At 40.7% G+C, this 11,098-nt stretch overlaps 1 protein-coding gene across 1 annotated transcript; it reads right to left on the reverse strand.

The window, feature by feature from the left end:
- Positions 1 to 8,575: 8,575 nt before the first annotated feature.
- Positions 8,576 to 10,841, reverse strand: LOC110737539. The gene is made up of 2 exons (XM_021917883.1): positions 10,655 to 10,841; positions 8,576 to 10,560 (listed from the first exon to the last, which is right to left on the reverse strand). Exons 1-2 carry the CDS (start codon positions 10,839 to 10,841, stop codon positions 8,576 to 8,578), a joined length of 2,172 nt encoding a protein of 723 aa, XP_021773575.1.
- Positions 10,842 to 11,098: the final 257 nt, after the last annotated feature.

Raw genomic sequence — 11,098 nt, forward strand, 5'->3', positions numbered from 1 at the left:
GTGCCTGGTGACTTCATGTCAATAACCGCCTGTACCTTTTCCGGATTGGCCTCTATCCCCCTTTGATCAATCAAGAATCCGAGAAACTTCCCAGACTCAACACCAAAGACACACTTTTTGGGATTAAGCATGACCTTATGCCGCCTGAGGGTGGTGAAAGTTTCTCGGAGGTCAGCTAGATGATCCGTCTGGAGCTTTGATTTGACTATCAAATCATCAATGTACGCCTCTACATTTCTTCCAATTTAATAAATGAAAACCGTATTTATCATCCGTTGGAAGGTAGCAGGCGCATTCTTTAACCCAAACAGCATCACCGTATAACAGAACAAGCCCTGATTAGTGACGAATGCCGTCTTCTCTTGATATTTTTTCCACAAGGGTATCTGATGGAAGCCTGAGTAGGCATCCATGAAGCTCATCAAAGCATGACCGGCTGTAGAGTCGACTAAGCTGTCGATCTTTGGAAAGGGATAACTATCCTTTGGACATGCCTTGTTCAGATCCGTGTAGTCAACACACATCCGCCAGGTGCCATTCGGTTTCTTGACAAGTACAACATTGACTACCCAGTCCGGGTAGTAGCACTCCCCGAATGAACCTAGCATCCAAGAGCTTCTTGACCTCGGCGGCAACCGCTTGAGATCTCTCCTCACCATGGTTCCTCTTCTTTTGCCTAACCGACTTCTTTTTTGGATCTACGGCAAGTTTGTGGACAGCAAGATCCAGACTAACGCCTGACATCTCTTCCACTTCAAAGGCAAAGATGTCTTTGAATTCCTTCAACAGTTGGTGCAAGTCTGCTCCCAACTTTTCAAAAGCAACCGTCCCAACTTTGACGGTTCTGTCGGGCCGGCTGTCATCCAGGACGACATCAACGCTCTCACCAGCCGGCTGGGGTCGGGAATCATCCGACCTTTCCCCGGCTAGTGATTGCTATTTTGGTCTTATGGCGGGGGCCAATTGGTCCGCCTTTCGCTTTTTGTCGTTTGCCTTGAGAGCAGGCAAGGCTTCCTTGTCATCAGGGTCAGAAGGTTCCTCATTATGACCGGCTGCCGTAGCAGTGGGCCTGACGTCTGAGAGATAGCACTCCCTAGCCATCTTCTGATCTCCGCGCAGGGCACCGACTGACCCATCATCCCTCTCAAATTTTATCAGCATAAGGGAGGGAATGTTGAATGCTTTGGACTCGTTGAGGGTAGGACGGCCCAGAATAAGGTTGTAGGCGGTCAATTCCTCAACCACCAAGAATTTGACGACCATGTGTCGTCCTTCCCCTTTGCCTCCTAGCCGGTTGGGTAGTTCGATACTTCCCACCGGGTGCACTACCCCTCCCCCAAAACCGACTAGGGGGTGAGGAGCCTTGTGCATGCTGCTAGGCTTGTACTTGAGCTTTGTCAAGCACTTATAACTGATCAGGTCAGACGAGCTCCTAGTATCAATTAGGATCCGGCCAACCCGTTGATTGACAACTTTGCATTCGATGACAATGTGGTCATCATGAGGCCGCCTGACCGTGCCCCTATCCTTTTCAGAGATGAAGACCTCAGGGAAGGTGTCTCTCGACGCCTAGGCCTCATCCTCTGGGTTAGATAATTTCCGGATGTTGTCCTTGGCTCCCCGGATGGTGGGACCTCCGCTTGCGAAGCCGTTTGCTTATGTGCTCTTCATCCGTTTCAGAGCTAGCAGTCGGCTTCTTGGGCGGCTGACCCCCACTTGGCTTGGGATTGACCTTGGACTTCACCAGGTAGGATTTCAGAGACCCCTCATCATCCAGACGGTCCAGTAGCCGCCTAAGGCTATAGCAACCATCGGTGTCATGGCCAATGTCCTCATGGAACTGACAGTACTTGCTTTTGTCCCTGTTCTTGACAGAGCTTTTCAATGCCGCCGGTTTCTCGATTGTCAACCGGTCCTTTATTTCCATGAGGATGGAAGAGCAGTCTTTGTTGAACTCGTACTTGGGGACGTACGGTTCAAACTTTCTTTGCTTCTTCTGAGACGGCCGACCTGGGCGGTCAGCTGCCCAGACCTCCTTTCTTTTCTTTTCTTCCTTTTTCGCCGGCTGGGTTGGCCGGCTATCTCTCCTGTCGGACCGCTTGGGATCCGACGGGTGCTTGATGGCACAGAGTTCCGTCGCCTGTATATAAGCTTCGGCCTTCATCAGTGCCTCCTGGAGGGAAGCAACCCTCTTTCGAACTAAGTCGAACTTGAAAGTTGACCCGTCCTTCAGACCGTTGAAGAAGTCTGTGTGTGCAACTTCGTCAGACAGCCCTTGTATCTGAATTCTCATCAGATTGAACCGCCTGACGTAGGACCGGAGTCCCTCCTTGTCACCCTGCTGGATAGCCCCTAGATCAAGACTTGTCTTTTTAGCAGGGATGTTCATGGAGAAGTTGGACGCGAACAGGTATGCAAGCGTCCTAAAATTATTGACGCACCCAGCCGGCAGGTTGCCGAACCATCGTTGGGCTATGCCCTTCAATGTAGCTGGGAAGCATCTAAACCAGGCGGCGTCATCCAACCCCTGTAGGTACATGAGATTGGTGTATGCCATTAGGTGGTATTCCGGGTTGGCGGTACCGTCATAGGCACCAACCAAGACGTTCTTTACCTTGGCCGGCTGTGCCGCCTCGGTTATTTCCCTGGAGAAAGCCGAAGGCTGTTCCCCAAGGTTTTGTAGCCGAAGCTGCCAGTCTATAGGCTGGACTTGATATGCCGCCTGACCCCCAAAGGGGGCCGACTGCATGAAGGGAGATCCATAAGGTGCGTATTGCTGGTGGGGCACATACGGCAACTGGTGGATTACATGAGGAGCAGTTCGTACGGACGTGACGTGTGACTGACAGCCCTGCTTTGCCTACGAATGCTTCGGAGAGGTATTGCGGAAGCTGTCTGGGTATGTCGACGTAGAAGCCGACTGAGACATGCTCTGACTTCTCTTATCCTGGATGAACATTCGGGCGTCAGAGAAAGTCTTCTTGGACCCATCCGGCTGTGTATGCCGGATGGCCTTCCTTTGCCCTGATTTAGGGAAACGGAGTTCGGTGAGGTCGATCAGGGGCCCATCTGCTCCCTTGGGCTTAGGATGAGGAGTAGGCACCCGGTCTTTAACTTGCTTCTTCCCAGAGGGAGAAGGATTCTTTGTCGACTGACCCTTGTTGGTACCAGTCGACTTCTTGATTATGTCGGTTATCTCCCCTTTGAAACTCGTCATGAGGCTCATGAGTTCGTCTCTGGTGACGGGGGTAGTTTCCACCGCCGGCTGGGTTCGCCCAGTAGGCTTACTACCTGGGTTGCTGGGACCAGCTTTATCCTGGACCTGTTCCCTCGTTTTTGGATCGAAATGACCCGTTTGGGGCCATATAGGTTTCAACTTCGCAATTGTCGCCGCTGACACTTTCGTGGTCCGTATGGACCTCAGGTTCACCCGTAGGCCGGCTGACCCCTTCAGGTGGTACAGTATCAGATGCCATCTCAGAAGTACTCTCCCCACATACGATGCCAAATGTTTCGGGGTTTTCTGAGTCCCTCGGGAGAGTTACAATCCTGAGTATGCGCGCCTGAGCGTCTGTACCTGCAAAAGCACGGAGACTCCGGTTGGGTGGAGTTCCGCCTCCGACGATCAAGTTAGTATCTGGACGGAGTAATAAAACGTACGAAAATGGTAAATATTCCCCCTGATTCAGAGAGATTCCGCAATTAATATTGCTCGGTTTTTTGTGTTTGAATTTGTGTGTCCCCATAAATGAGAATCTTCCTACTATTTATAGTGGGGAAGACATGCTCCCTAATTAGGGTTTTAATTCCACGTGTCAGCATCCGATTGGATCCCGTTGGACCACTGAGGTGCTGCCACATGTCATCATGCTATTGGGCCACATGGCCTAGGGTATTTTTACCCTAAACACTGGCAATTTCTCATATATATATTTCTTGCCATGTTTTTCTGCCATGAGGCATAAACATTCCTTTTGATCCACTGTCATTGTTTCTAAATGAAAGCCATTTTGATGCACATCTTTAAAACTTATAGATTTCTTCGAGATTTACTCGAATATAGACCATCGTTAATTTTTAACTTAATTCCATTTGGGAGCATTATACAAGCTTTTTCAGAACTTTCTATTAGCTTGGGTGACCCAGAAATGGTGTTGACATTTTCTTGAAACATTGTCAGTTTTAAAAAATATTTTCTATATTTCAAAATAATGTATGTTGTTCCACTGTCCAAAAGGCATTGATATTTGGAACCAACTTCAGGCAGATCCATATCTTCATAAAATAAGTATGAGATTAGTTTAGAATAATTAAAATGAACTTACTTTATTAATAATGGAAATTAATAGTACATTACTCGAATGAAAAATACAAAATCAAAGTACATAATACATGTCATAATAATAGATGAATTATCTAAACATTGTTATTTTCTCCATAGATAAAGTAACTACCATTTTCAGTATTGTCTATGAAGAAATGACACATCAAGGCTAGGTTTAGGGGCATTTTTTTCATTAACATAATTTGCTTCGGCATTTTTTCCTTTGCCTTTTATGGGATGCTCGATATAGTTCTACCAAATGTTTGGCCGTATGACAAGTACCTCCCCAATGCGCTGTCATGCCACATCTATAACATGTGTCTTTCCCTTTTGTGGTGGCTTGATTTTTGTTTTCTTGTTGATGCCCTTTTTGAGTGTTGTTTCCAGGGGAGAAATGGCCTCAACCATGGCCACGTTTGTGAAAATTTCCACGACCTCTGCCGTGGTTATTATCACTACTACATTTTTGACCTATTACAACCCCCAAATTCGTTGCATTAGGCGTCAAATTCCGTGGCATTAGGCCTAATGCAACGGCCATGTACCATGGCATTTGCTGGCGTTGCAGTAGGTCTATTGCAACGGTATACAACACCTAATACCACGGCAGCTATAAGCCGTTGTGTTAGCTCTACACCTGATGCCACGTCATAAATTATCCGTTGCAATAGATTACTGACTACTAATTATGATGAAATTGACACCTATTGCAACAGATGAAGCTAATTAATACAAATGATATATGGAGTACGTATCTACTGCAACGGATTGATCATTTGATCTTTTTTTTTTTGAATGGAACGGTAATATATATAATATATGTATAAATAGTCAATACAAATCTAAATATACGAAGAAACAAAATATCATTAAATTTATATATAATAATTATAATGCTAAATACGTACATTATAAAATATTAGTTGCTTGTTTTTTGTACGACACCCTAATAATAATAAATAAAAGTTATATAATTAATTTAATCCTCCAAAATACAAATTAAATTGTCAACATATATATAAGCTGGAATTTCCAAATCTTTACAAAGTTGAACTTGAATAAGAGTCGCCAACCTATGCACCATTTGTTAGATGACTAGCTATACTTTTCAGCTCCATTTAGCTCCCCATGCACCTACACGTAAAATAGAATAAAATAATAGAAATATAATAGAACTAAATTATAAATTATAATAGATCAAGGCCACAATCAACATGAGAAAAGTTCAAAACGCACGGAGAAATCAGCTATACAATAATACTCATGTTAGAGCGCAGGCCGCAACACAGCAAAACCCTAAACCAGAGCTGCTGATCTGCCATTATCATATTCAACACTGAAACCAAACCAGAAGCGGCAACCAGCAGCAACCATAAGCCAAATAAGGAGAGGACACACCAAACACATTTTAAAAACAATAAACCAGGGCAACCAGCTATCCATACAACGAGTAAAAACAGCCCCCTCCCTTTCACATCAATTTCCCCTATTTTACAGACTTTCAAGAATGCAATATTCAGAAGAACAACAACTAAGTCTGCTCTCCCTGTAACCATTTTTAACAACAAAATTGGGTGTTTGGATCAAAATAAAGACAAATTTAGAGCACTAGATGTCCTATAGTTATCAAAATCAACATAACAACCAACATAAACATCCCAACATTGCAGCAGCACAAAAGCTTAAAGAAGTCACATTTTGACATTGATCTGAGATTGTTTTTTATTGTTTATATATCTTGTCACTTTTTCCAAGTTAAAAAATCTTATTTTTCTTCAAGATATGTCCAAAGAATTGCACTTAAATATTCTGTCAGCACACTACTACTTTCAATTTTCTTTCTTTCATCTAATTGCAATCTTCCAATTTTACCAATTATGAAGCAGAGCGACCTCAGTAAATAAAGCTGCACTATTTTTTTCTTCTGCTTCATACGTAGTACTTCATATGCTCATAATTTTTTTTATTATATCTTACTTCATTCATAATCTACTTTTTATATTTATGCTGATTATATTATATAATTTAGATCAGCTTCTTCAAGATTCAATTTTCATAAGATTATCATTTATAGTGAATGGGTATATTATGGAGATTATAATCTAAACCTTAATGTCCTACCCACACCAGAGACAAAACCTGGTTATAACTAAGCCCCAAGCAGGCAATACAGGCAGCAGCCAACACAAAACCAAACAATAATAATAAGAGCATGTCACATAAAAAGATAAGGCTATCCAAACAATACCTTGCATTCCTTCCCTTCCATAGTTAGATAGAACATCATCTTCTAATTCTTGATCACCCTCATATTCATTACCAACATCATCATCATTCTCACTTAGTGCATCTGCTTCATCATTCTCACTTAGTGCATCCGCATCATCATTGTCATTCTCATTAAATGCAGCGCCACAAATCCTTGTGTTTCTTGTAAGAGAATCATTCAACGACTTATTACTTGCTACAAACGCTTCATTATTTTCTTTTTGCTTTTTCCGGAACTCGAGGTACGCTGACATGGAACCAGGAGAATAGAACGCTCGTTTTGATCCCTTCTTTTCTGAGATAACTTGCTGCTTCTTTTGGATGCATTGATCTTGAACTCTAGCAACCTTAAGTGAGTGAATGTTCTGAACTTCATCAATTGCATGCTTCTTACGGCTATTCACTTCCACAACATCAGAATTAGTTTTGGGGCGAAGTGATGATTTATTTACTTGCTTTGTAACCTATAAAACAAAAGGAAAATAAAGCATTACTAATTTCATGTAAACCGTGATAAACAATAAAAACAGTCTGTATAAATGAAAAAATAGAAGTACACACCTGTTTACTGGCTTTTCTTTTTCCAAAAGTGAGATTGTCAGCCATAATGTTATCAGTTTCAACCTCATTTTCACCATCATATTCTGACGTAGAGTCATCATTCTGATTTTCTGGTGTACTATTCTGTATTGCACTTGGAAAAAATAAGGCTTTTGTTTTTTCTTCAAGTATCTTATTAGCAACAGATGCCGATCCTAGGGCTTCCATTCTTTCTGCATTGAATTTTAGTTTTTGAAGCCGTTGCAGCTCATATTCTGTAAGCTGATTTTTGGAAGCAGAAACTTTGGGTCTACTCCGTTTCATCTGGAAAAAACAATGGAAGTATGTTAATTTTGTATGTAAATACAATAAACTGAAACGAATTGCAATGTAAAATAAGCTCATTTATAACATATAGTGAAGTACTAAAAAAATGTATGTTAATACCATCTGAAAACTCTCTAGTAGGGATTTGAATAGCATAATGCCACCCTTCTCTATTCAAATCTTCTACATAAAACACTCGATGTGCTTGATTTGCTAAGATAAAAGGTTCCTCTTTAGAAACGGTCTTATTCATATTAACCGTAATGAGCTCATCATCATCCTTTTCTGAGTGAAACCATTGACATCTAAATAAGACAACGCTGAAATGACCATGATAGGATATCTCAATGATTTTAGTTATTGAACCAAAATAATTAACATTTCCCACAACAGGATTTTGATCTTTGGAGCTTGCAAAGCTATGTGTAGTGGCTGTTAGAGTGACGCCACTGTTTTGAGTTACGCAGTTTGCATCTCGCTTCATGGTATGAAACCTATAGCCGTTAACTGAGTACCCTGTGTGCTTTTTGGCAACGTGAGAGGGACCTTTTGATAACCACAAAATATGGTCTTGGATATTATCATGGCCTTCTTTAAGAATCAAATAAACTTTCTCCCTAAACCATTCCATGAAATCCTTGCTATGGTCTTGAGCACTTTTCCATTTTCTTTTCCTTTTAGCACTTACACAAATCTTATGCTCACTGTAAAAATAAAATATTTATCTTACTAAGGCGACAGAGTTAGAATGAAAACATTAAAAAACAATAATAATAATAATAATAATAATAATAATAATAATAATAATAATATATTATGGTTACAAATCTTACCTTATATATTTCTCAACTTCCTCACAATCACAATTGAACAAGACATAACGATGCGCTTGTGCCCATGTAATGCGATCAATTATGTGTCCACGATTTTTTTCTTTGAGGTCCTTCCTTTTCCTTTGATAGGACGTCCTACCTTAGGGAAAAATGATTTTGAGGTACCACACTCATTAACTTCGGGTGTGGCTTTGCTTGGTCGTTTCAAAAATCTAGCTATGAAAGCAACACATTCTTTAGCTTGGTATCCTTCTTCCATTGAGCCTTCTGGGCGAGCCTTGTTTCAAACATCTTGTTTCATTTCATGAAGATTCTTCTCAATTCCATACATACACCTTGAACTCACAGGTCCACCCAACTTAATTTGGTCTACTAAGTGTATGGGTAAATGTTCCATTATATAAAAAAAAGCAGGTGGAAAAATCCTCTCAAGTAGGCATAGAGTTTCAACTATCTCAGATTGCAATTTTCCAAGACCTCGAGGATCAATAGTTTTACTCCATATACCTTTGAAAAAAGCACAAAGTCTTACCAAAGGACTAGCAACATCTTTGAGTAATGTTGTCTTCACAGCAATTGGAAGAAGATAATTCATCATAAAATGAGCATCGTGGCTTTTGTAGCCTGCTATTTTCCTTTCTCCAACTTGCACACAACGACTAAGGTTGGAAGCATAACCTTGAGAAAGCTTAGCATTTTTTATAACCTGGCAGAACTTACGCTTTTGCTCCAATGACATCCAAAAGCGAGATCTTGGAAATTCTTCACTACCATCTTCCAATTCTATTGGTTGGAGCTCTGGCATCAGATTAAGTTCTACCAAATCTCGACGAGCACTCACATTATCCTTGGTCTTCTGAGAAATGTCTAATAACGTCGCAATGACATTATCAAAGACATTTTTCTCAATATGAATTACATCAAGATTATGGCGATTAGAGCAATGCTTCCAATATGGCAACTCAAAAAATATGGGTTTCTTTCTCCACGGAGTCGGATCATCCACATCACGCCTTGGTTTCTTTTGCTTCTTTCCAAATTCATTTGGAAAATCACACAACATATTCTCAATATCAATTCCATTCAATGGAATAGGTTGACATCTTTCCTCAAGTTTTCCGTCAAAATTCCTCTTATCATGACGCCAAGGGTGAGATGGATCCAAAAATTTACGATTTGACCTATACACATTCTTACCACTACAAGGCAACCACTCGGAATCTGCTTCGTAATGACATTCAGGGCATGCCAAGTATCCTTTTGTGCTCCACCCAAACAACATTGCATAACCCGGAAAATCACTCACGGTAGTCATCAATGCTACATGCATGTCAAACCTTTGATTAGTCGAAGCATCATAAGTTTCCAACCCAAACTCCCACAAACCCTTTAAGTCCTTGATAAGTGGCTGCAAATATATGTCAATGTCATTGCCAGGGGAAGACGGACTGGGAATTAGTAAGGCTATCATCAAATACTCGGGCTTCATAATCATCCAAAGAGGCAAGTTATAATTAATCAACATAAGTGGCCATGTACTATGGACAATGCTCATTGAGTTGAACGGGCTAAATCCATCTGTGGCTAACCCAAGTCTCACATTGCGTGGGTCATCAGCAAACTTTGGATATAAAGAATCAAATTCCTTCCAAGCTTGACCATCAACTGGATGATGTAAAAGATGATCATTTTCACGCCCATTAGCATGCCAAGTCATGTATCTCGCCGTCTCTTGACACATAAATAGTCGTTGAAGCCTTTTCTTTATTGGAAAGTACCTAAGAATCTTTTGAGGAATCCTATACGTCTTTCCATTTTCATTTTGTATGTCATTCTCTGTGTCAGTTGATTTCCATCTTGGCGTCTCACAAAGATGGCAGCTTGTTGCATTTTCATGTTCTTCCGGGTATATCATGCAATCATTTGGGCATGCATCTATCTTAGTGTAATCCAACCCCATCACTTTCAAAACACTTTTTGCTTCATTAAAAGTAGCTGGCAGTTTTGCATCAGGTAACACCTCCCTTATAAGCTCCAATATATCTCCAAAAGCAGCATTAGTTAGCTTATGATCACACTTCAAAATAAAAAGTCGGATCATGAAGGAAAGTTTTGAATGATTTTTACAACCGACATACAATTCTTCCTGGCCCTCTTCAACTAACTTAAAAAACTTTTTTGCCTCGTCATTTGGCCCATTTGTAAAAGCATCACGTGCATCATGCAACAACCCTACTATGTCATCATTAAAATCATTTGGGTTTGACCCTTCATCATTATCCAAAATAGTTTGTTCACTTTCAATGCTAATGCTGATCCCCTAACTCTGATAACTTATCCGTTCGAGGAACAAAACCATTACAAATAAGGTGATCTCTCACAACACTTTCATGACGCCAAAAACGATAATGACAAATTTCACAAGGACAACAAATTTGATTTCCTTGAGACTTAAAAGCAAAAGCCTTTTGTACATATTCATCTACTCCCCGCTCATATTCATTACTCCATTTGGCAAACATCCACCACTCTTTAGTTCCACTATCCATACCTTAGGATAAGAATTAAGAGGGTTACTTTAATTAGTTTTTACTGTAAAAACATTTAATCAATTCACTTAGAATTAAGAGAGTTACTTTAATCAATTAGAAAGAACTGACAATAAAATCTTCTTTACAACCACTAGGAAGAAAGAGAACTACTCTAAACATCAGAATACTTAAAACTAGTGTATTTCTATTGCCAAGGACAACTATATCAAGTGTAATAAGCAAGGAGTATCAAAGTTATTTTCATACAAATTTAT

Source organism: Chenopodium quinoa, unplaced genomic scaffold, assembly GCF_001683475.1.
Source record: "Chenopodium quinoa cultivar QQ74 unplaced genomic scaffold, ASM168347v1, whole genome shotgun sequence".
Lineage (NCBI taxonomy): Eukaryota > Viridiplantae > Streptophyta > Magnoliopsida > Caryophyllales > Amaranthaceae > Chenopodium > Chenopodium quinoa.